The sequence below is a fragment of the Engraulis encrasicolus genome, chromosome 10 (genome assembly GCF_034702125.1).
Source record: "Engraulis encrasicolus isolate BLACKSEA-1 chromosome 10, IST_EnEncr_1.0, whole genome shotgun sequence".
Taxonomy (NCBI): domain Eukaryota; kingdom Metazoa; phylum Chordata; class Actinopteri; order Clupeiformes; family Engraulidae; genus Engraulis; species Engraulis encrasicolus.
In genome coordinates, this window is record NC_085866.1 from 51,099,071 (window position 1) to 51,118,902 (window position 19,832).

General features: G+C 41.8%; 3 protein-coding genes across 3 annotated transcripts; all 3 read right to left on the minus strand.

Annotated features, from left to right (window-relative positions):
- Positions 1-244: 244 nt before the first annotated feature.
- agmat (agmatine ureohydrolase (agmatinase)) lies at positions 245-5,551 on the minus strand. The gene is made up of 7 exons (XM_063209262.1): positions 5,051-5,551; positions 3,829-4,031; positions 2,270-2,318; positions 1,519-1,714; positions 848-1,027; positions 495-579; positions 245-385 (listed from the first exon to the last, which is right to left on the minus strand). Exons 1-7 carry the CDS (start codon positions 5,356-5,358, stop codon positions 309-311), a joined length of 1,098 nt encoding a protein of 365 aa, XP_063065332.1. The 5' UTR covers positions 5,359-5,551; the 3' UTR covers positions 245-308.
- Positions 5,552-5,734: 183 nt separating this feature from the next.
- On the minus strand, positions 5,735-11,934 carry pink1 (PTEN induced kinase 1). Its single transcript, XM_063209263.1, has 8 exons — positions 11,464-11,934; positions 11,014-11,283; positions 10,678-10,781; positions 10,222-10,404; positions 9,488-9,651; positions 9,053-9,180; positions 8,560-8,790; positions 5,735-6,628 (listed from the first exon to the last, which is right to left on the minus strand). The coding sequence occupies exons 1-8, from the start codon at positions 11,815-11,817 to the stop codon at positions 6,341-6,343; spliced, it is 1,722 nt and encodes a 573-aa protein (XP_063065333.1). The 5' UTR covers positions 11,818-11,934; the 3' UTR covers positions 5,735-6,340.
- A 4,797-nt stretch (positions 11,935-16,731) lies between these two features.
- cdaa (cytidine deaminase a) lies at positions 16,732-19,805 on the minus strand. The gene is made up of 4 exons (XM_063207690.1): positions 19,630-19,805; positions 18,134-18,245; positions 17,747-17,804; positions 16,732-16,996 (listed from the first exon to the last, which is right to left on the minus strand). The coding sequence occupies exons 1-4, from the start codon at positions 19,784-19,786 to the stop codon at positions 16,877-16,879; spliced, it is 447 nt and encodes a 148-aa protein (XP_063063760.1). The 5' UTR covers positions 19,787-19,805; the 3' UTR covers positions 16,732-16,876.
- Positions 19,806-19,832: the final 27 nt, after the last annotated feature.

Sequence of the window (19,832 nt, forward strand, 5' to 3'; positions counted from 1 at the left end):
ACACCATGTTGTCTGCCTTCGACTAACACATTTTTTCTTTCTATGTGGATGTACAACATAGATGTTGAGTGTAAAATATAGTTTATGTAAAAACACAAAATAATCTGTTTTTGTCATGATTTCATTAACAGATAAGAAATTGGGTCTGTAAAATCATTTGATCAGTAAAATCAACATTGTACAAATCCCCCATTCAACAAGTGGAAACATTTAATCAAAATTCAACATTTTAAGCTGCCCAGTATCCAAGTTATTCATTTAGATTTTAATCGTAAATGGCAATAGTCATTAAAAAACAGCTGTTCTATTCAGTCATAATATTTGATGTTGGGGAGCACGCACATCATTTCAAAGAGGAGGTTGGCTGCTGTCAGTGCTGTATTACCTATGAGGGAAAGAAAAAAACAACATTATTTCCATATTGATTTAATTTCCTCTGCAAGTAGTAATACATTACCGACGTCGTAATACTGCAATTATAAGCTTTTCAGTACCTGTTGTGTCATACTGTGGAGAAACCTCCACCAAATCACATCCGACAAGGTTTAACCTACGGCAACCGCGGATGATTTCCAGCCCCTGAAAGCAAAAATATGAAATGCCAAAATGTAACGGGTGTGTAGCCTCTGTGCAGAAGGGGTCGCCGGCAGGTTTAGTGACTGCTGAAAATATTCAACTACATCATAACAACATTGCTATGACATAACAGGGAGCGTTAAGTAAAATATTTAGACATAGCCATTAAGACTTTGTTTGGTGACAGTGGGGTTATAACATAGGCTATGCGGTGCGTTAAGGGGTTAAGCCTGCCATTAGGGATAATGAAGTTCATTTGGTCAAGTACTACCTGTATGGGGGTGAGTCCAGCAATCTCTGGCGTGCCCGTGCCAGGGGCGTAGGCTGGGTCGAGAGCATCGATGTCAAAGCTGAGGTACACGGGGCCGTCTCCCATCTGGGCACGCACCTCCGCCATCAGGGGCACTAGCGACTTGTGCCAACACTGCTCTGCTTGGACCACACGGAAGCCCTGCAGTCGTCAGGCACAAAAATGTACACAAATGATCTCCAGAAACATTTAATTTCCACACACACAAATGTATACATGTGCATAACAGTGCATGCGTTTTTGCTGTCTAAAACAGCCACCAATTGACGTCTTTTTAAGCTGAATTGGCAGTCATTTGTATTATTGATATTGAATATTTGCTGGATAGAATTCAGTAAGCTGGACTAATGATTATAAGGTCTTCCTGATGTAGTATCACCAGATAAACAACAGTTCTTGCGGTGTGTTAGTTGATGATGAGGGTTTTACCTTACATTACAGTACATTACATTGCATTTGGCTTTACATTACATTTGCCTTTTGGTTGCTTTATAACCAAAGCAACTTTCAAACGAGGACATAATCATAGCCAACATCACATGACGATACAAAGAGCACAGGAGATATACAGAACAACAAGTGCAAATGGAAAGAAGGGTTAGTAGTGCCTTTTTGTTTTGTTTTTGTTTTACCTGAGCACGGCTCCACTCGTATGCGTCTGGGGAGTAGCCTGTTCCCCGCAGTCCAATCTGGGCCACCCTCTTGCAGTCCAGAAGGCCCTCCTCCACGCAGCGCCGGAAGGGGGTCCCATGGCCAATCTTCTCCCCCAGCACCACATCACTGGTGTCCGCGTGGGCATCCACGTGGATCAGGCCCACTGGCCCGTGCCTGAGAGGTTGAGTTTTTCAGAGTTGTTAAGCGGGAATGGTTATTTAGATGGATTACACCGCACTCACGATTAGGGCCTCCGCACATCGCTTCCGACAGCACTGCGGAGCACTTTCGCTTCCGACACAATTCGGACCCCCAATCCCAATTTTACACGAACAAAGCATGGATAGTCAATGGGCGGCTCAGACAAAATAGAACTCGCCTCTAATCGCTAGCCGATGTCTGCGGACATCTGCGCCAGTGTGCGGGGTTCTATTGAAAACAACAGAATCAAACTTTTGCGGAGCAGTGTTCTGCACCTTGTCGGAGCTGGTGTGCGGAGACCTTACACCGAACTCACCAAAACTCACTGCACACTTCAATCATTTACTTCCCAAGCTTTCGGTCAAAGGCCTTCCTCAGACATAGGGCCCTCCCGTATTGGTGGTAGGGACCCTATTATTATGACATATGACAGTATGGGGCCCTATCAGTGTTTTGCCCTGGGGTCCTGTGTGCAATTGGTCCACCACTGTATGTAGTGTAGTGTACGGTACAAAATACCAGACTCACTTGGCAGCCACAGCTTGGAGAATGGGATATGCAATAGTGTGGTCCCCCCCTAGAGTACAAGAGAATGTCACATATTTACTTACAGTACGTCTCATGAAAAGCTAAATAGAAGGATTCAGACGCTTTCAATTAATACGTAAACCTGAAAGGTAAACATTGGCCAAAGGTGATTTGAGGTGATAATGACGGTGCACTTTGTGCTGTGCACAGGGCAAAGTGTGAACACTTTCATTTTGTCTGTAATCAACCTACAATAGGCCTGGTCTTATTTTTTGCATTCTTTATTCTTGTCTTCTGATGGTTTTACATGTTGGTCTATGTTGTCATTCCCTGGCAACTAGTCCCTCCGCCCCCCAATACACCGCATTCCACATTATTATGCAAATGACATTTTTCGCTGTTTCCCCAAATAATCAATACAAATGACAGTCGTCATAATTTTCAAGTCATCAGCCATTAGAGTACAATTTAAAAGTTTTTGAATGAACCTTCCAATGATAACGGTATTTTTTTAAATAATAAAAAACTTTAAATGCTCTGTTCCACATTATTACGCAAAATAGTTTTGTAGTGTTGTAATCCAAATTTCTTTCTTTTTTTCCCATTTACCTCAAAACAGTTGGAATTTGGTACCTTCTAAATTACATTTCAATGTTCAATACTTGGTGATAAGCTCTTTGTCTTAGTAACTGGAATGCTGCGATTAACATTGAAGTCAATGGTAGGGCATTGCATGGGAGTTATGGAAGCCCAGATATCCTTGATGCTTTGCTCTCAGCTGTTTTTGTTTTCACTCTTCCATATACACATAGATTTCCATGCCACGTTTAGGTGCTTTGGAGGTGATGACATTCTAACGCACCAGACATAAAACCCCATTGAAAATGAATGGGATGCTATGTCTGGTGAGTTAGAATGTCATCACCTCCAAAGCACCTACACGTGGCATGGAAATCTACGGGTATATTGAAGAGTGAAGTGTGGGTCACCAGACCAAACAAACAAAAACAGCTGAGAGCAAAGCATCAAGGATATCTAGGCTTCCATAACTCCCATGCAATGCCCTGCCATTGACTTCAATGTTAAACGCAGCATTCCAGTTACAGCTTATGACCAAGTTTTGAACATCGAAATGTAATTTAGAAGGTACCAAATGCCAACTGTTTTGATGTAAATGGGAAAAAAGAAAGACATTTGTATTACAACACTACAAAACTGTTTTGCGTAATAATTTGGAACAGAGCATTTTGGGCATTTTAAGTTTTTTGTTATTTAAAAAAATACCGTTATCATTGGAAGGTTCATTCAAAAACTTTTGAATTGTACTCTAATGGCCAATTACTTGAAAATTATGACGACTGTCATTTCTATTGATTATTTAGGAAAACGGCAAAAAATGTCATTTGCGTAATAATGTGAAATGCGGTGTAGGCAAGGTGGATACTGCATTAATTGCAGCATTTTCTGCAGGGTTTTTTTGCTGTTTGCAGTGTTTTTGTGTCCAAAAAGCTGCAATCACTGCACTATAACGTCAGTATTTTGCAAGGTTTTTTTCTCACCCATGGTCAAAGGAATGCAACCAGTGGCCAGGATTTTGTGGTACGCTTCTCGGATCCTCTTGCAGGTGTCCTTCAGGTCGTAGACGTTGACGTTGACGTCCCCTATGTCTGCCACCACCAGGGACTCGTAGGGAGCGGCCCGCGTGCCACTGTTGTACGCCCGCAGCAGGGCAGACTCTGCTCTGATGTGGCGGGGACCAAACCTGAAGGGGGGACAGATTTGTTCAATGCTGGGCAACAAGTGTCAAAGTAAAAGTACATTTATGGTGCCAGTACAACACTAGCACATGATATTACATAGCGGTTGCACCAGTTATTCCATTGTACGTAATGAGGTGACTAGACTTTGATTTTTCTGGGGGTAAAAAACAACAAATTTGATCCAACCAGCGCACAATCAGGTAGATTGGTCTTCAGCAACTGTGGAATAGGTGCTCAGTGAAATTATTTGTGTTGAAAGGAAACTGTGTCGGGTTTTTTATACTTTTACTTTGGACACTTCTGTTGATGGGCTACAGGCTGCACCAGGTACAGGTTGCACCACGTACACTGTGCAATATACTACAGTAGACCTCCAGAAGACACATTGATAACCCGAGGGAATCCAAAAAGGGGTCCCACAAAGCATGGCCGGATTATTCACAATATAGGTCCACAGGCACAGTGCCCAGGGGCACCAACCATTTTTTGACCAGTGAAGGGGCACCACACAGCACAAGCCTATTATTCATAAAGTGTCATTATTCAAATATAATTCATAAAGGGACACCTCTGAGGTAGTGCCCAGCGACACCACCTAAGCAATACGGTCCTGCACAAAGTAAAAAAGGTAGTAGGTCAGGTATAACTAATGTTTACACTGGAGTTGAATTGATTGGACTTGGGCTGGAATTTGACTGTAGACCTGTCTCTATTTGTGACTGACTCCTGAAGACAATAATGCATTAAAATGAGACATAACAGTAATCATAGTGCATTGCGCATACACCATGTTTTGACAGGTGTATACTTTGTTACTTTGTAGGGCATACTTTAGTCCTGTCATGTTTTGGGGTCAGGGCCCATGCCCATTATCATTACTTCCCCAAACTGTGTTCTTTTTTAGCAGAAAATTTAATTAAAAACACAAGGTTTGGCATACTATCACATATCTACAATCGCTCAAAAAGAGATGGTAGCGAATGTATTCTAGATGTGTCCAATAGTTATGTGTTATTTGCACCTTGCCCCTGGACGGTTTGATGTGCCAGTGTCAATTGGAACCCCGACGAAGGCTGCGTCCAGTCCCTCTGCAGTCTCTCGGTAGGGCAGTTTACCCATCGTGGCGATCCCCGAAACTCTTGCAACAAACTCAGCACTTGGTGGCACGTTGAAGCTTTTCCCTGACATTTCTCTCGCGAAGGTTGCCTGTGTCGTGTCATCTCGCCGAAGCAAATGTGTCGTTCGCGGCAATGCAGAAGGACCAAAACATTTTGCTTTGACGCAAAACGAAGAGCTGAAGTTTTGCAATAATTTATTGAACGGTCGCATCGTGGAAAAATGACCACAGAAAACTCTGACGCGACTGCAAGAGGCGCTTCTCCTAAATTACGGGATTAATGCAGAATTTAACGCAGAGTTCCCCACTCTCTTACTAAACTGGTGGCTCTAAATCACTATGCCAAAGGTTGGAGAAGAAGTCTTATCAAAGCGCGTATTTAAAGTTATGGTCGCAGCGAACTGAAATGGGCGTTTCAAAAACAATGTGTTCATGGGAGTTGTATTCTGAGGCCACAGTAAAAACTGGTGCTAAAAATAGATAGGCCTACTTTTGTTTTGACTAGTCTGCAGTTTCAGGAATTGAATGGACACTAAGAGCTCTACTGACACAATTACATAGGCCTATGTCAAAATAAAAACGAGGGAATCATTAAAACATCATTGTTTTTTATTTACATGAGCAAAAACACTATAGGTTTCCCAGGAGACCATGTCAGAAAGGACACTCATACACACATGACTCATGATATAGTCCTAGATATCTAAAAATCATCAAACGGATGTGAGTTGTACTGCTGATGACAATATCAATGATGACAAAAGTCTAACTGTAATTTCATGAATTAAATTCATAAATAATATTTTCGCCATTTCAGAGTGATACCTAACCTATAATGTGGCTTAGAGCCAGAGACATGCACAAACTACCCAAAGTTTGGCACAGGGGGAACAAAAGTGCAAGGTGTCTATAAAGTGCAGCTCCAAAGTGGAGCTCTCTGCCGTACATGATATATAAACACTTTATTTATACCTATGGTATATCACATATGGTATAATAATGTAGCTCAGCTTATTGTATGTGCCTATTTCTACCAAACTGAGGGATTCGTCGTCAGCTCAGACGGGGTGGGTGACAAGGTCACTGGTTGTGGTGGTTTGGGTGTTACAGGGTGAGAGGGTGCGAATCGGAGCTCCTGTCCATTCGTCCGTCCGTCCGTGCCGTACATAACCCTGGTCGGTGCGGACAGAGGTGTCACAGTGTGAGGGGAGCATAGCGGTCATGGTGGAGCTGGCGTCCGTAGGTGAGGAAGGCCAGGGCGGTGCGGAGCTCCTCCAGGTCCAGGCTGGCCAGGAAGCCCCTCTGCAGCTCGGCCTCCACGGAGCTCCCGCTGGGACCGCGGCCCCTCAGCAGCACGTAGGCCGACTGGCACAGCAGCCAATCGGACAGCTTGCTGAGGCTCGCCCTGTCTAGGGAGGTGAGCGCCTGCCGGCCCCACAGGCTCAGGTGGAGCATGTTGGCCGCCACTCGGGCACTGGGGCGCTGGACACACACAAACACATAACATGAAACAAAGATCAATCAATAAATATGTATTTATATAGCACAATATCACAACTATAAGAGTTGATTCGGAGTGCTTTCATACATTCCCACACCAGCTATGGAGGCTGCCAAGAAGGTGCCAATTGTCGTTCACATGACAAAGTTCTCACACACACAGGCAAAAGGTTGACTGCTTCATCATTTATAAATATCCCTGTGTAGCCCCCTCACTCACCTGCTTATTTTAGAAGTTTTTTTTGTAAATAAAAAAAATGCGTTAGAAATGTGTATGTAGGGGGTTAAGTGCCTCTCCATTTCATACTGGCTTTAGTATTCTGCACCCCATGAAGCCATCCTCAACAATTAGCTGTGTTTGTACACCCGTCTCATTTCTCTACTGGCTGCTGTATCCAAAGACATCACCCTCATTTCTTTACTACACACGTTTGGTAAACTGAGAATAAAATCAAAATGCTATCATTTTCAAAACATTCAATACATTCCTTAGATGGAGAATAGTGAAAAGACAACATATCAAGTGTTAAAACCGAGAAAATATATTGTTTTAGGGGACATATGTACTCATTTCTAATTTGATAACTGCAACACGTCTCAAATAAGTTGGGACGGGGATCAGTGAAATGTTATAAACATCCAAATAAGATAAAACAACAAGGAAGAACATTTCAAAATGAATTGTACTGATAAACAATTTGAATGTACAGGTATAAGACAATCACAGAGAGGCTGAGTCACTCAGAATTAAAGATGCAGAGGGAACAATTACCATAGTTATTACATAAAGTTTTGAATTCCCTTGATTTACCATGATTGAGTGTATATAAGACATATTTTTGTCATTAAAATCATTGTATAGGTTCATGACATCATGAAATATATATTGGCTGTAGTCTCACTCTAGCACTCCGATAATTACAGCTAGTGAAAACTTCACCATATTAAGGACGCTTCATGTGTGCAAATGATAGAGGGGTTTAACATTCCCTTATCCACCCGAGCTCACTTGAAATAGACCCAGAAGACATGGGGAACTGTCCTTTGCTTACAGAAGTCAGCAGCAGTTGCAGAAGTCAATTCTTTTTGAAAATAATACAGTCTTGCACATCCTATGCTACAGTGAAAATTGACCATGCAACTTGTGTTAGTGCTAACTTCAAAAGTCAGCCTCCATGATAGCATGGGGGTGCAGTAGTACATTGGTTAAGCTGTTCTAACTCACATGTAGAATTCAATACAGTGCTGAATGAAACAAATGGGTTTTAAACAGCATGAAAAGCCACTCTTGCAATATATTTTGATGGGAGATCTTCGATTACTGCCACATAGTAGGAAAAATTGTATTCTCAACTATGTTTTAACGGTTTAACTCCAACATAAGGACCAGCAGGACATAAAATGGCAGGCTTTTGGTCAAGACCTGTCACACTGTAAGCACTACAGAAAGGAAAACATTGCAAAACATGACAAGGAATACACCTGCCATTTAAGCTGTTGAAATCATGTCCAAGATAGGAATCAACACTGTTTTATATAAAATCATCTCATCGGTTAATGCTATTAACTGTTAAGTGTTGTCTTTTGTTTTGTTTTTAGTCTTCCTCGACATTTGCTGCCTTTTATTGTCCCCGTCCCAACTCTTTTGAGACACGTTGGATTTACATATTCATGAATATCCCCCAAAACAATAATTTTGGTCAGTTTTGATGGCTGATATGTTTTCTTGTTGTTGTTCTCCAACTAATGTCAGAACCAGACTTCTGAAAATAGCAGTATTTTGTTATTATTCACAATTAACCTTGCGTCCCAACTTCTATGGAGTTGGGGTTTGTAGCTATGCTCAGACACCTCCCTCATTTCTCTGCTACCTACTGTATGCAAACTGTAAGCAGCTTTGCTGAGATGCCTACCTTTTTAGGGTTCCTGCGCAGCAGGAGTCGGACCACCAGCTTGGTGTCTGCGGGCGTGTTAGACGGTAGCTCCGGCAGCTGCCTCTCCTCGTAGCTGCGGCCCTCCAGGCCCTGGGGGCAGTAGAAGGGGTTCCTCTGGCCGAAGATCTCGTAGCAGATGGTGCCCACCGCCCACGCGTCCGCCTTGCTGTAGTCTATGGTGACGCCAGGCCCAGGGACGGCAGTGGCCACCTGAAACAAATAATGTTGATTTTCAAAGTAAAATCTTAGTTTTCTATGACAAACAAATTCATTCACTGTGGTGTGTGTATGATGTCTTATGTCCAACATGATAAAACAAGAATAGCATGTAAAATATCAGTCTAAGACAGGACAACTACAAAATTCATTATTGAATTATTATTGAGAAAGAAAAAAACGTTCACACCAATGTCAGTAATGTAACTGTACAAAAAAATTAACTATACACATAATAACAGTATAAAACGTGTACCTCTGGTGCCATGAGACACGCGTTGCCTCCTCTGCTCACCCAGCGGCTATTGTAGGGCAGCTGAAGACCACAGCTCTGATCTGCCAAGCAGCAGCCAAAGTCTGTGATCACCAGACGAGGACAACCACCTACACCAGTGACAGAACACCGGAAGGTAGTAAACACACACACACACATAGAAAGTCAAACATACATAACTAGAAATACTTCAGCTTGTACAGTTTCAGTCAAGGCAATGGATTTATTTCACACATTAATCGTGAAATTATTGATCTAAATTGTTATACAAGTACTAATAATGATAAATAAATCGCAAAAAATACACAACATATCCACTTACAGTAATGTTAATTGCACGAACCCTAAAAGACACACACCACATGGCCATATTAAACATTTCTGCCCTCTTGTTCAATTCTCTCTGACCCCACTTACCAAAGTCAAACTCCATGAGGATGTTGTCTGACTTGAGGTCTCGGTGTGCGATGCCCTGTCTGCACAGATGATCCACCCCCTCCAGTAGCTGCAGGGCCATCAGTGTGCCCGTCTTCCTGCCTGGGGTGCCACTCTCCAGATACTGACGCAGGGTGTACGGGTAGCTGCACACAGTCATGCCCATGTAAGGTTTGTAATGGTGGGTCAATGGCATTTGGCCTCAGACCGTCGTCAGGTGGCTTAACGACAGCTAATGCCCATAAATGAACTAGTGATTGGTAAATAATATACTGCAATGAATATGATTTTTAGATAATCCACTGAAAACAAAAAAAACATTTAATCCATACAATAGTGGCATTAGCAGTGAAATCCAGATATGCAGAAACACTTTTGTAAAAGAAAAATAGATGTTGCTGTTCTGTATATCGATATAAAGCATGAAACTATAGTGCTTTGCAAGTGAATAGGTAAGTTATCTCAGTGTGACCATCACCACCAGTGTGTACCAGCCACCTGTGAAACACAGCTGGCATGTTATTCCAAAATAGCTGTATTGTTTTCAATAAAGACTTTTTTTTGTAAACGGTACAGTCGGTGTGGTCTCCCTTGTGTTGTCACTCTGAGCAGAGGTTACAACACGAATGTCACACAAAGAACCATCAAAGATGATACAGAATTCATAAACCATCTCTGTTACTGCTACTTGTCACGGGAGTAGGAGGGCTGATTACTTTTTCATGACCAGGAAGAGGGTGCGGTTGTTGCCCATGCCCAGTGGGTTGAGTCGGGTGGGCAGCACGGCTGGGTACTCTTCCTCAGCGCCAGGCAGCAGGGGCACGTCCGCAGTGAACGCTCTGTGGACCTTGATGACATTGGGGTGTGCGGCCACGGTCTTGGGAACCCACCCAAATTGCCTGGGTGAAAGAAAAAAATAATAATCAAAGAGTCCTTAGTTTGGAAGTGGGTGATAAATTGCATCATTTTAAAAGTAAAATGCAGTAAAATTAGATGTTTCTGTTCTAATTTATTCATGTTACATCGATTCAGTTTGTTGAAGCGTGAATTAATTGTTGATGTTTTTTATTCTTTGCTTTGAAAGTGGCATATTTAATATGTCACCATGGAGAAAACATCTGCAATTTCATAACTCTGTCCAAAGAGATTAATACTATTTTGCCAATACAAACCCGTCCAGACTGACTCCTTCTTCATCCTGCCTGAGAGCATTTGGTGTTGCAGGCACCAGCTCTTGGGACATGGAATTTAGGATTGCCTCACTGGAGGATCCAGCCTGCAAAGTGTACACATTTGTAATTGAACCAAGGACTTAGTCTAGTTGTTAAAGCATAATAAGGTTCATTGAAGTTATGTCAGTCAGAAGACCGGTTATAGGCGGCTGGAATGTACTTCTTTTTTTGGATAATTGCTTACAACACTCTTTTGGTTATTATGAAAAGTTCTGACAACTATTTTTAAATTGCCAACCAATGGAAAGGATAACAAAAAGAATATGGCAGATCTACCCCCATGTTCCACATCATTTTGACAGCCAAGGGGTAACGTGTTGGGCAGGCCAAGCGAGGAGATGTGCGTTCACTGGGCTGTGTGTTGAGTTCCACCAAGGAGGCCCTCTCGCTGCGTCTGGGGGGAACTGGCGCGAATGGAGCTGCGGCCTCATATACCGCGGCATTGCACCCTTTCCCAATCTGCTTTCCGATAACGTAGTCCTCGAGCTTATAACCTGACATAAAAGACTTAATAGGGCTCTCAAACTTCTTCTTCTGGAACAGGGCCTATATAAGACAATGACATTCAACAACATTATAATTGGTCCAAGACATTTGTTTCAGAAACGGAATACATCTTACACAGGCCAACTCTTTACCACAGGTGTGAACAAAATAGCAAATCATAGCCTTGACACTGAATAAGCTGCAGAAGCCTAACCACCACAACTTGGCACACCCACCCACCTGTATTTGTTGACATGCTGCAACACTCTTCCTGTCATCCTCAAACTGTTGTTCGATCAATCCAAGACCAACACCAAAAGCTAAGAACACAACTCTATTTCTGGGCGAACCTCCAATCAACCTTCTGAAACCCCCGGACTGCATCTGCGCCGCCAAACCACTGAGAGACATGCGATAGTATTGGTACCGAGCTGGCAGGAAACTCTGAGGCTGAACGGTGCGCGACGGCTGGCCGACCCGCAGACGCTCACCTCGGAACTTCGCAGCAAGTCGGCCAGCTGGTTTCAGTATCCCCAGCTGGAACGCCGACCTCCCCAGTTCCACACCCCGGCTAATAGCATGTTTAACCGACATATTCACCACAACAAGTAAAATATTCGAGAAGAATTGCCTAGGTATCTATGTTAACGCTCTACATGTCATTAATGGGCCTCCATGAAATTCCAGACAAGGGCAATGTTTACGTAAATGACAGGTAGTCACGTGATGACACGTAAAACCCAACTTGTCATCATCCTTGTCAAAATAAAAGCCTTGTCTGAACATCCTGAATTGTGTTCCGAGATAGGTCGAGATTGACTCCGATAAATAGTAGGGCTACAATACATTTATTCAGCCTTTGCATGATCAAATGTTTGCATTATAATATAAAATCATTGTAGCCTATGCCGGTAGTCGTTTGGCTGACGGATGAAAAGGTGATTCCCTGCACAATATTCAACCTAATTCAGAGTTGTTTTTTTCCACGTTTCAAATGCTGTTTTGTTATAATTTTGGCATGACTTGCAATTTAGCTGCTAGACTGAGTGAGAAAATGTGTGGTTTGGCATTTTTTGCAAATTTCTATTGATTCCAAGCAGTAAAAGAACACGTGAAAGTTAGACAAAAGGTTAGACAAAAGTGAAATTTGTGCAAGCACATTCTATACTGGACACAAATTATTTTCCCTCGTTAATTGAAGTAGCCTAGGGCCTATGCTGTAGGGCAATGTTTACCATGCTAGCGCACATTCTTCAATTGAATTTTAAGGGAGCCATGTTGTTGTAAACCTTTATGTCAGATAAGGCCTATTCCTGCCCGTGCCAGTTTTAATTATCATTCTGGTATTACAAACAGCATGTGGCAGAGCTATCATATCACATGTTTGTTCGGCAGTTCTAGCAGAGATTTTTTAGGAAGGGATGTCAGAGTCGTTAATTGATACGCATGCTCAGTTGTGAAAAGCCGTTGCTCTCGTGCCGTTATGGAACTACTGCGCCTGCTGAGAAAAGTGGCTTAAAAAGCTTTATTTTGACTCGTATGACACAAACAAGTAGGCCTAGTCTAGATTTATCAATTTTTCACGGTGGTTTCACCATATGGTTTTCACAACCGCTGGGTTCCCTCTCGTCCTATAGCCTACTCAGTTTCCCCATTCATTCATTCATTCATTCATTCATTCCCCATTCCCCATCCTTTTCCATTGGATACACTGAACGAACTCGTCCCAGAGCTGCTCGTCCTCAGCACAACTCGACTGGTTTGGTGGCACGTCATTTCGCCATATCTGAATTGTACATTCCTATATGCCATAATGATACAAGTTATCATAATAATACTTCAACTGTAATTACAAAAACATTGATAAGTTATCATAAGGCCAGGCCTACTAATATACAGTAGGCCTACCAATATACAATTACCAGTATAACAAGCATTGCTATTGTTAATATGCTGGACAACAGTTTAAAAAAAAACGTTTTTTTTCCTTTTTTTTAAAGGGACACTGTGCAGGAAATGGTCAAAAAAGGTACTGCAACTATGCATTCAATCATTGAAACTGGGCTGCCTATTGTCAAATTTGAACTTTACATGAAAGTTTACTAAGTAATAAACAAATATTTTCTAGTATGGTCCAAGTACAGTCATTTTTGCAGCTAAAATGGCTATTTTTGGGAATTTAAAATGGTGGACCATGGAGAAGATCCCTCTTTTCATGTATGAAAAGTGCAATTTTTCCAGTCATAATGAATACTTAGAATTTGATGCTGGTGGTAAGTATTCATGAAAAAGGTAACATTAGCGAATGGGCAGCATGAATTCTGGAAATAAACAACTAAAAATCTCACACAGTGTCCCTTTAAATGTCATTTCATGTTCTTTTTGTGTTATCATTTTATTTGTTGTTTCACATCATTTGCTTGAGTGTTTACTTCTCGTTTTTTCAGATGTTATGCTTAGATTCCTCCATCCTACCCTTGACAATCCTCCTGCTGCATCCACCTCTTCCACCTCTTCTACCAGCACCAGTGATGCAGCAGCATCAAGCTCCCCAGCTACCTCCACCCCTGCAACCCAGCCTGGTGACACAGCAGCATCAAGTGGGCCTCCAGCTACCTCCACCCTTGCAACCCAGCCTGGTGACACAGCAGCATCAAGTGGGCCTCCAGCTACCTCCACCCTTGCAACCCAGCCTGGTGACACAGCAGCATCAAGTGGGCCTCCACTTACAGGTACCTCCACCCCCAGGGGCGGAGTGGGGGGACTTTTCCTACCAGGAGAATTTTCCCCTTGGCGGCCCTTTAAAAAAAACAAAAAAAAAACAAAGCGAACAACATGGTTTCCTAACCAAAAACACAAAAACCACGAAATCTGCAGTCGTACTACATGTGGACATTACAAGTAGTGTTGTCAAAATATCAACCTGAAGTGGAGGATTGTAGCCTACACCTTGATGAAATGCACAGCCAGTGGTGTAGTCTAGGCCCTACGTAAAACGCAGGTAGGCCTATACGCAGCCATTTCAAAATTTCAGGGATTACAGTATACCCACTCAAAATTGATTGATCCATTATTTAGAATAGCACAAATATATACAGTATACCCACATCAAAAAATGCTCAAATATACAGTATACCCACTTCAAAAAGTAGACTACACCACTGCAGCCATCATCACAGTCCAAAGCAATAGAACTAGTTGCAGGTTAGGATACATCATGCTACTGTTCCATGCAAATGTGCACTCCACTGTCATTTTGACAGTTTGTAGGCCTATTGAATTATCGTTTAAGGAAGACAGGATGAGCACGGGCACAAGGTTTTGAGTGTGGGGATTTAAACCCACCATACAGCAAATAAGCCAAACCTAGCTACTTCAAAGCACAACCATAAGTCAACAAAATGTATTAAACGGTGTAGGCCTACCTTTAAACGCTGTCTTCGTTGCAGCAAATGTCTTTGTTTCTTGCAATCACTCCACTTTAATCCACAGTTTAGTCTACACACCCAGCACTGGTCACATCAGAATCTTGTGTGGTAATTATTTTGTTCCATTTCTTCAGACATTACATTGGCTACATCCTAAATGTGCCACATATAAATATATGTATGATAATAATATTATTTCGAGCATAAGGAGAGATACCGGACCAGTAGTTCTAACAAATCAATGCCATCAAAACAAAACTGCGTCTGTTAGCTGCAGTTCTCTTCCTTACCACTTGGTGGAGTCTGTTCGTAACCCAAGTCAATAACCACAGAGCAAGTGAATCTGGGCTGACAGACTGTAAACTGTAACAGTCATGTGGAAATCGGAAAATAAATCAGAACGTATTAATATATCCATCCTTTGGTAACCAATTTAAATAGCACAGGTTCTTCAAATACTGAAAACGAAACTGTGTCACTAAGATCTAGTAAACTTCCGCGATCTACGGTGTATGGAAATTATCAGTAGAGAAGGGGTGTGGCCAATTTACTGTTTGACACCGTCATTGAGGTATTGCCGTCTGGTACACCGTATAAATACGGGCTAGTCAAGGTGATTTGAAAAAGGTATTGCGGAAAGTAGGAAAACAGCACTTGTCGGCACAGATAGTAGATTTTAAGGCTGGTTGAGAATGCATAGCGGCTGCGTCATTACATTTCACAGCCGCGGCCCACCGGGACAAGTCCCCGATCTTCCGATGGCCACTCCGCGCCTGTGCACCCTTGCAACCCAGCCTGGTGACACAGCAGCATCAAGTGGGCCTCCACTTACAGGTACCTCCACCCCTGCAACCCAACCTGGTGACACAGCAGCATCAAGTGGGCCTATTGCTATTCCACATTTTCCACAAATTCTTAACTAAAGCAATAACAAAACAAAGCTATTTGACATCTTGAGTATATGTACTCTAGCAGTGTATTTTTTTGCGATGCAAGTTGGTTAGGGCCGGCCCTGCTTGGATCAATGTGAAAACAGACACTAGTAGGCCTAGTCCATGACTTTTGCAACAGAATGAAGCAGGACTTGTTACCTGTTGGTTTCTTGCTAAATGGAAACTGTTTCCCCTTGCTCTGATTCACATTAGAGGACTAGATATTTCAACTACACGGTGCCACTCTGCATCCATTACGAACCCACCTGGCATAAACCAGCCTAACATAAGAGCAGGGATTGTCAGCCAAGAATTGCTCAATCTAAATGTTGAAGTGTTTCCCCCAAATGCTGTGATGTGACAGCTTGCTAAAATTATCATTGCACATTTGCACATTATCATTGCACATTTTCAAAATTTTCTCGGGAGAGAAACCCCCGAACCACCAATAATTTGAATCAATCTCTGACCATCCCCAGCTACTTTTATTTTACAACTTGGGCACTGGTTAGGGCTAAGCATTGAATAAATAGTGTATTTTGGTCTAATCAAACTTTTTAACTAGCTGGATTGAAGGGAATGTCAATGGGTCGATGGGTGACGGGTCGATGTCTGTCCCACCCCCCCGCCCTTATTTATTTATTTATTTATTTATTTATTTATTTATATTTTCAAATCTCACTCCAAACAATCTTCAAAACTTGAGAGCCCTGCTAACACACATCCATCTAATCAGCAAAATAATTATGTCCAATGATAAGAGAGGTAACACAGGCCACAGTTCAATTTATTTCCTCATAAAGGATTCATTTTAACACAAACCAAGAATACTGCACATATTTCAGTACAATAGCCAGCAGCGACTGTAGCCTATAAGAAAAAAACAGTAGGGCCTAGTTACATTTTGTATATGAAAATATAGTTTATTACCGTACTACAATAGGCTACTGCAGTTTACATTTTTTTTCTCCAGGCATACCAGTAGCCGGCTGGTCCATTTGTAGCCCAGCACAGTACCCTGAGTATGATACAAAAAAAATCAACACATCAGTGTTTATAATAAGAACATACTTTGTAGGCCTACATGTGGGAATATAGGCCTATCATTACATTCAGACCAGTTCTTAAAGCATTACAATGGTATTTGATCACAAAATAAACAAACACACAATCAAAAACATTAGTCCTGTCATGTTTATCATGGGGGCTGTGTACTTTTCAACTGAAATAGCCCTACTTGGTCACCACAAGTGTTCATTTTACAGGCAAATCTTAAGCACCATTTCTAAAGTTTCACACTTTTCTCCCTTTCAGGTCATCCGGCCCAAATGATTCAGGAAGAAGCTCGTCAACATTCATGTGAAGGTAAGATCCATCAGGCTTTGTCATGTACACGTGCCAGTGAGTGCCAAACTGAAAGACAAAAGAATAGCATAGTAAGGGATTACGTTTAGCTAATGATTGCATAACAAGAAGAGAGAGCATGAAGCAAGGGCAGAAAGAACAGGAGAAAGAAGCAGCTTACAAGGTAGAATCGGTTACAAGAGGCTACTAATTATGTTTAAAAGTTTTAAAATAATAATGCTTTGAGTCACTGTCACATCATATCAGGTGGTTGTTTTCTGGACTCTAGGGTAACAGAGCCTTGAAAGTGTGTATCACGTCTCTGCCTCCTTGCATCGCGATGCAGTATTGTGACTCTGCGTATTGTCTCTTGTTTCGACACAATATCGTTACAGCCCTAGTTACCTTGTGTGTAGTGTGTATGCAGACCTAAGCAAACTCAGGCCTTAGGGCCACATGTGGCCCTCGCCCGCTCAGACATTTTATATCCCTGCAGAGCCTTTACAAGAAAGACAGCTTTTAAATCCAAAGGGGTACACTCACTCAACATTCTTGAAATGACTAAGACCGGAGTCTTTTCAGGTTTGATATTAACCAAGACTACTGTATTCATATCAATACATTTCAATATAATGTGTTTAATAGTCAACAAGTCATGCCAGTGTAAATTATTTCTCATTATTAACACCGGCAAGTTTCCTGTGACATACAGACCTTAGGTCAATACTCTGAATCCAATCCCTGACCTAATGTGAAATAGCTGTATGTGTGGTGGGATATGATCATTTCTGAAGCCAGAAGTGAAGTGGCAGCTTTCACCTCTCTCATGAATTGCCTGCAACCTCCACATGGTGAAATGACTTGTTCATTTAGGTCACTGAAAATAAGAAAAAACAAGAATTATTTTACTGGTCTTACTGTACCATCATCAATCAATCTATCACACACACACACACACACACACACACACACACACACACACACACACACACACACACACACACACACACACACACACACACACACACACACACACACACACACACACAAGATGGCAAGTTCAGGCTAGCATTTTACAAACATGCTTTTGTTTCGTCAGAGATAGCATGACACAATGTCCATGAATGACTTACTATATTGTCATGTGTTAACACAGTATGATTAGTCAGATGTGTTAAAAGTTTGGGAAGTTCAAATTGTCGTCACCTTGCGATTGCGATGGCCCTGAAACTTCTGTGTCCCTCCGAGACAGCTTTGGATATGGCCACTCTTTCAGCACACATCCCGAGGTTGTAGCATGCATTCTCCACATTGCAGCCTGGGGAGATTGAGTTTGAGGCATTTCAGTAGAAATTGAGTTGTAAATGGTGTGTAAGACACATACCGTACATACTGTATATCATACTACTGTGTGTGTGTGTGTGTGTGTGTGTGTGTGTGTGTGTGTGTGTGTGTGTGTGTGTGTGTGTGTGTGTGTGTGTGTGTGTGTGTGTGTGTGTGTGTGTGTGTGTGTGTGTCTTTGTGTGTCTTTGTGTGTCTGTGTATGTCTGTATGTGTATCTGTCGCCAATGTAGCATTTCACGAGATTTGACTGATTGTTTATACTTTATGTACCAAGTAGGCTATATTCTTTAAAATACAGAATATCATCATTTAGAATGGCAAAACAAGTGTCAATCAAAAATGTTGTCCTCATAATCTCCCACAAAATAGCAGAGAGTAGTCTAACCCCTAGACTGGAGAGAAGATGAGTGTGGTGTTTATTCATCAGCTATTTGTTTATGAATAGAGGTGTTCTCGACTCCCTGCTGTAGCCAGGCAGAGTGACTCAGTGGGTTTTCATGTGGAAATTCTCCACACCCTCTGGGAGTCTCAATTCAAAAGACGTCAAATGGCTTAGCGCTGATAAATTTAGACTTATAGAACAATTGAATTGTATCACAAAATGAGAATAGGTAACAGCGCATACCCAGCCCTTTCCAGGGGTGCATTTCTTGAAAGCGTAGTTGTTAGCCAGTTAGCAACTTGGGTAAGTGCCAATGGGAAATTGCATTGCAATCAACAAAGTAGCTAACATAGTTAGCAACTACACTTTCGAGAAGTGCACCCCAGGATTGTTATTTAAAACATATGCAACATGAATGTCATCATCATAAGTTATCAGTTTGGATTGATTGATCATTTCCCTGAGTTATAGGTTGTGAAAACCGGCTATTTAAATATTCAATATGTTATATGCTCTAAAGTGGATAGCTATGCTGATAAATGCTGGAACCAGATTTCTGTTCCTATATAACTGCCCCAACAGTGTCAAAAAAACAGCTTTTTTTCATCTGCCTTAAGTTAAGGTTAGTTATCTACTCTCTGTAGTACTTTCTACAATAGTTATTTCTTCTTTCTTCTCTTTATTTCCTCTCAAGCACATTGAATGACAGTTATGTCCAGTAGGATAATATACTACACAAATCTTATTGCTATTGCAATTTAAAAAGGACAACAGTAGCTGTGGATGAAGACAGAGGAATTGATTTTGGATGTCCTTGGATCACCTTCTGCATTACTATTTACTAATTGTAGTTTTTGAGAAAAAGAGTTAATCTCATATCCAGCTATTCTCCTCGTTATTCCATTTGGTTTGCTTTTTGTTTGTTTGTTTGTATGATTGTTTTTTGTCAAAAAAAACCTAAAATGCTTCAGCTCACCTGTAAAGATGGTCCCATCAGGTGTCAAGAGTGCCGCTCCCACTCTGAACTTGCTGTAGGGGCAGTAGGCAAACTCCTTAGCCTCCTGGGACCTGCTGATAAGCTCCCTAACAATGTTGTCGTCCACATCAGCCCTTGACTTTGTGCCATTGGTCATCTGGTGGTGCTTGTCGTTGTCCATGTCAGCTCTAATGACTGGTGAA

Excerpts from the sequence above, each read along its gene's own strand:
- agmat (XM_063209262.1), bottom strand. The coding sequence starts at position 5,358 with ATGCGACCGTTCAATAAATTATTGCAAAACTTCAGCTCTTCGTTTTGC. Across the intron at positions 4,032-5,050 it reads TCAAACCGTCCAGGGGCAAG|GTTTGGTCCCCGCCACATCA; the intron begins GTGCAAATAACA and ends TCCCCCCTTCAG. Across the intron at positions 1,715-2,269 it reads CTCCAAGCTGTGGCTGCCAA|GCACGGGCCAGTGGGCCTGA; the intron begins GTGAGTCTGGTA and ends TCAACCTCTCAG.
- pink1 (XM_063209263.1), bottom strand. The coding sequence starts at position 11,817 with ATGTCGGTTAAACATGCTATTAGCCGGGGTGTGGAACTGGGGAGGTCG. Across the intron at positions 10,782-11,013 it reads AAATGATGTGGAACATGGGG|GCTGGATCCTCCAGTGAGGC; the intron begins GTAGATCTGCCA and ends TACACTTTGCAG. Across the intron at positions 10,405-10,677 it reads GAAGGAGTCAGTCTGGACGG|GCAATTTGGGTGGGTTCCCA; the intron begins GTTTGTATTGGC and ends TCTTTCACCCAG.
- cdaa (XM_063207690.1), bottom strand. The coding sequence starts at position 19,786 with ATGACCAATGGCACAAAGTCAAGGGCTGATGTGGACGACAACATTGTT. Across the intron at positions 18,246-19,629 it reads TGATGGGACCATCTTTACAG|GCTGCAATGTGGAGAATGCA; the intron begins GTGAGCTGAAGC and ends CAATCTCCCCAG. Across the intron at positions 16,997-17,746 it reads GCAGGCAATTCATGAGAGAG|TTTGGCACTCACTGGCACGT; the intron begins GTGAAAGCTGCC and ends TTTGTCTTTCAG.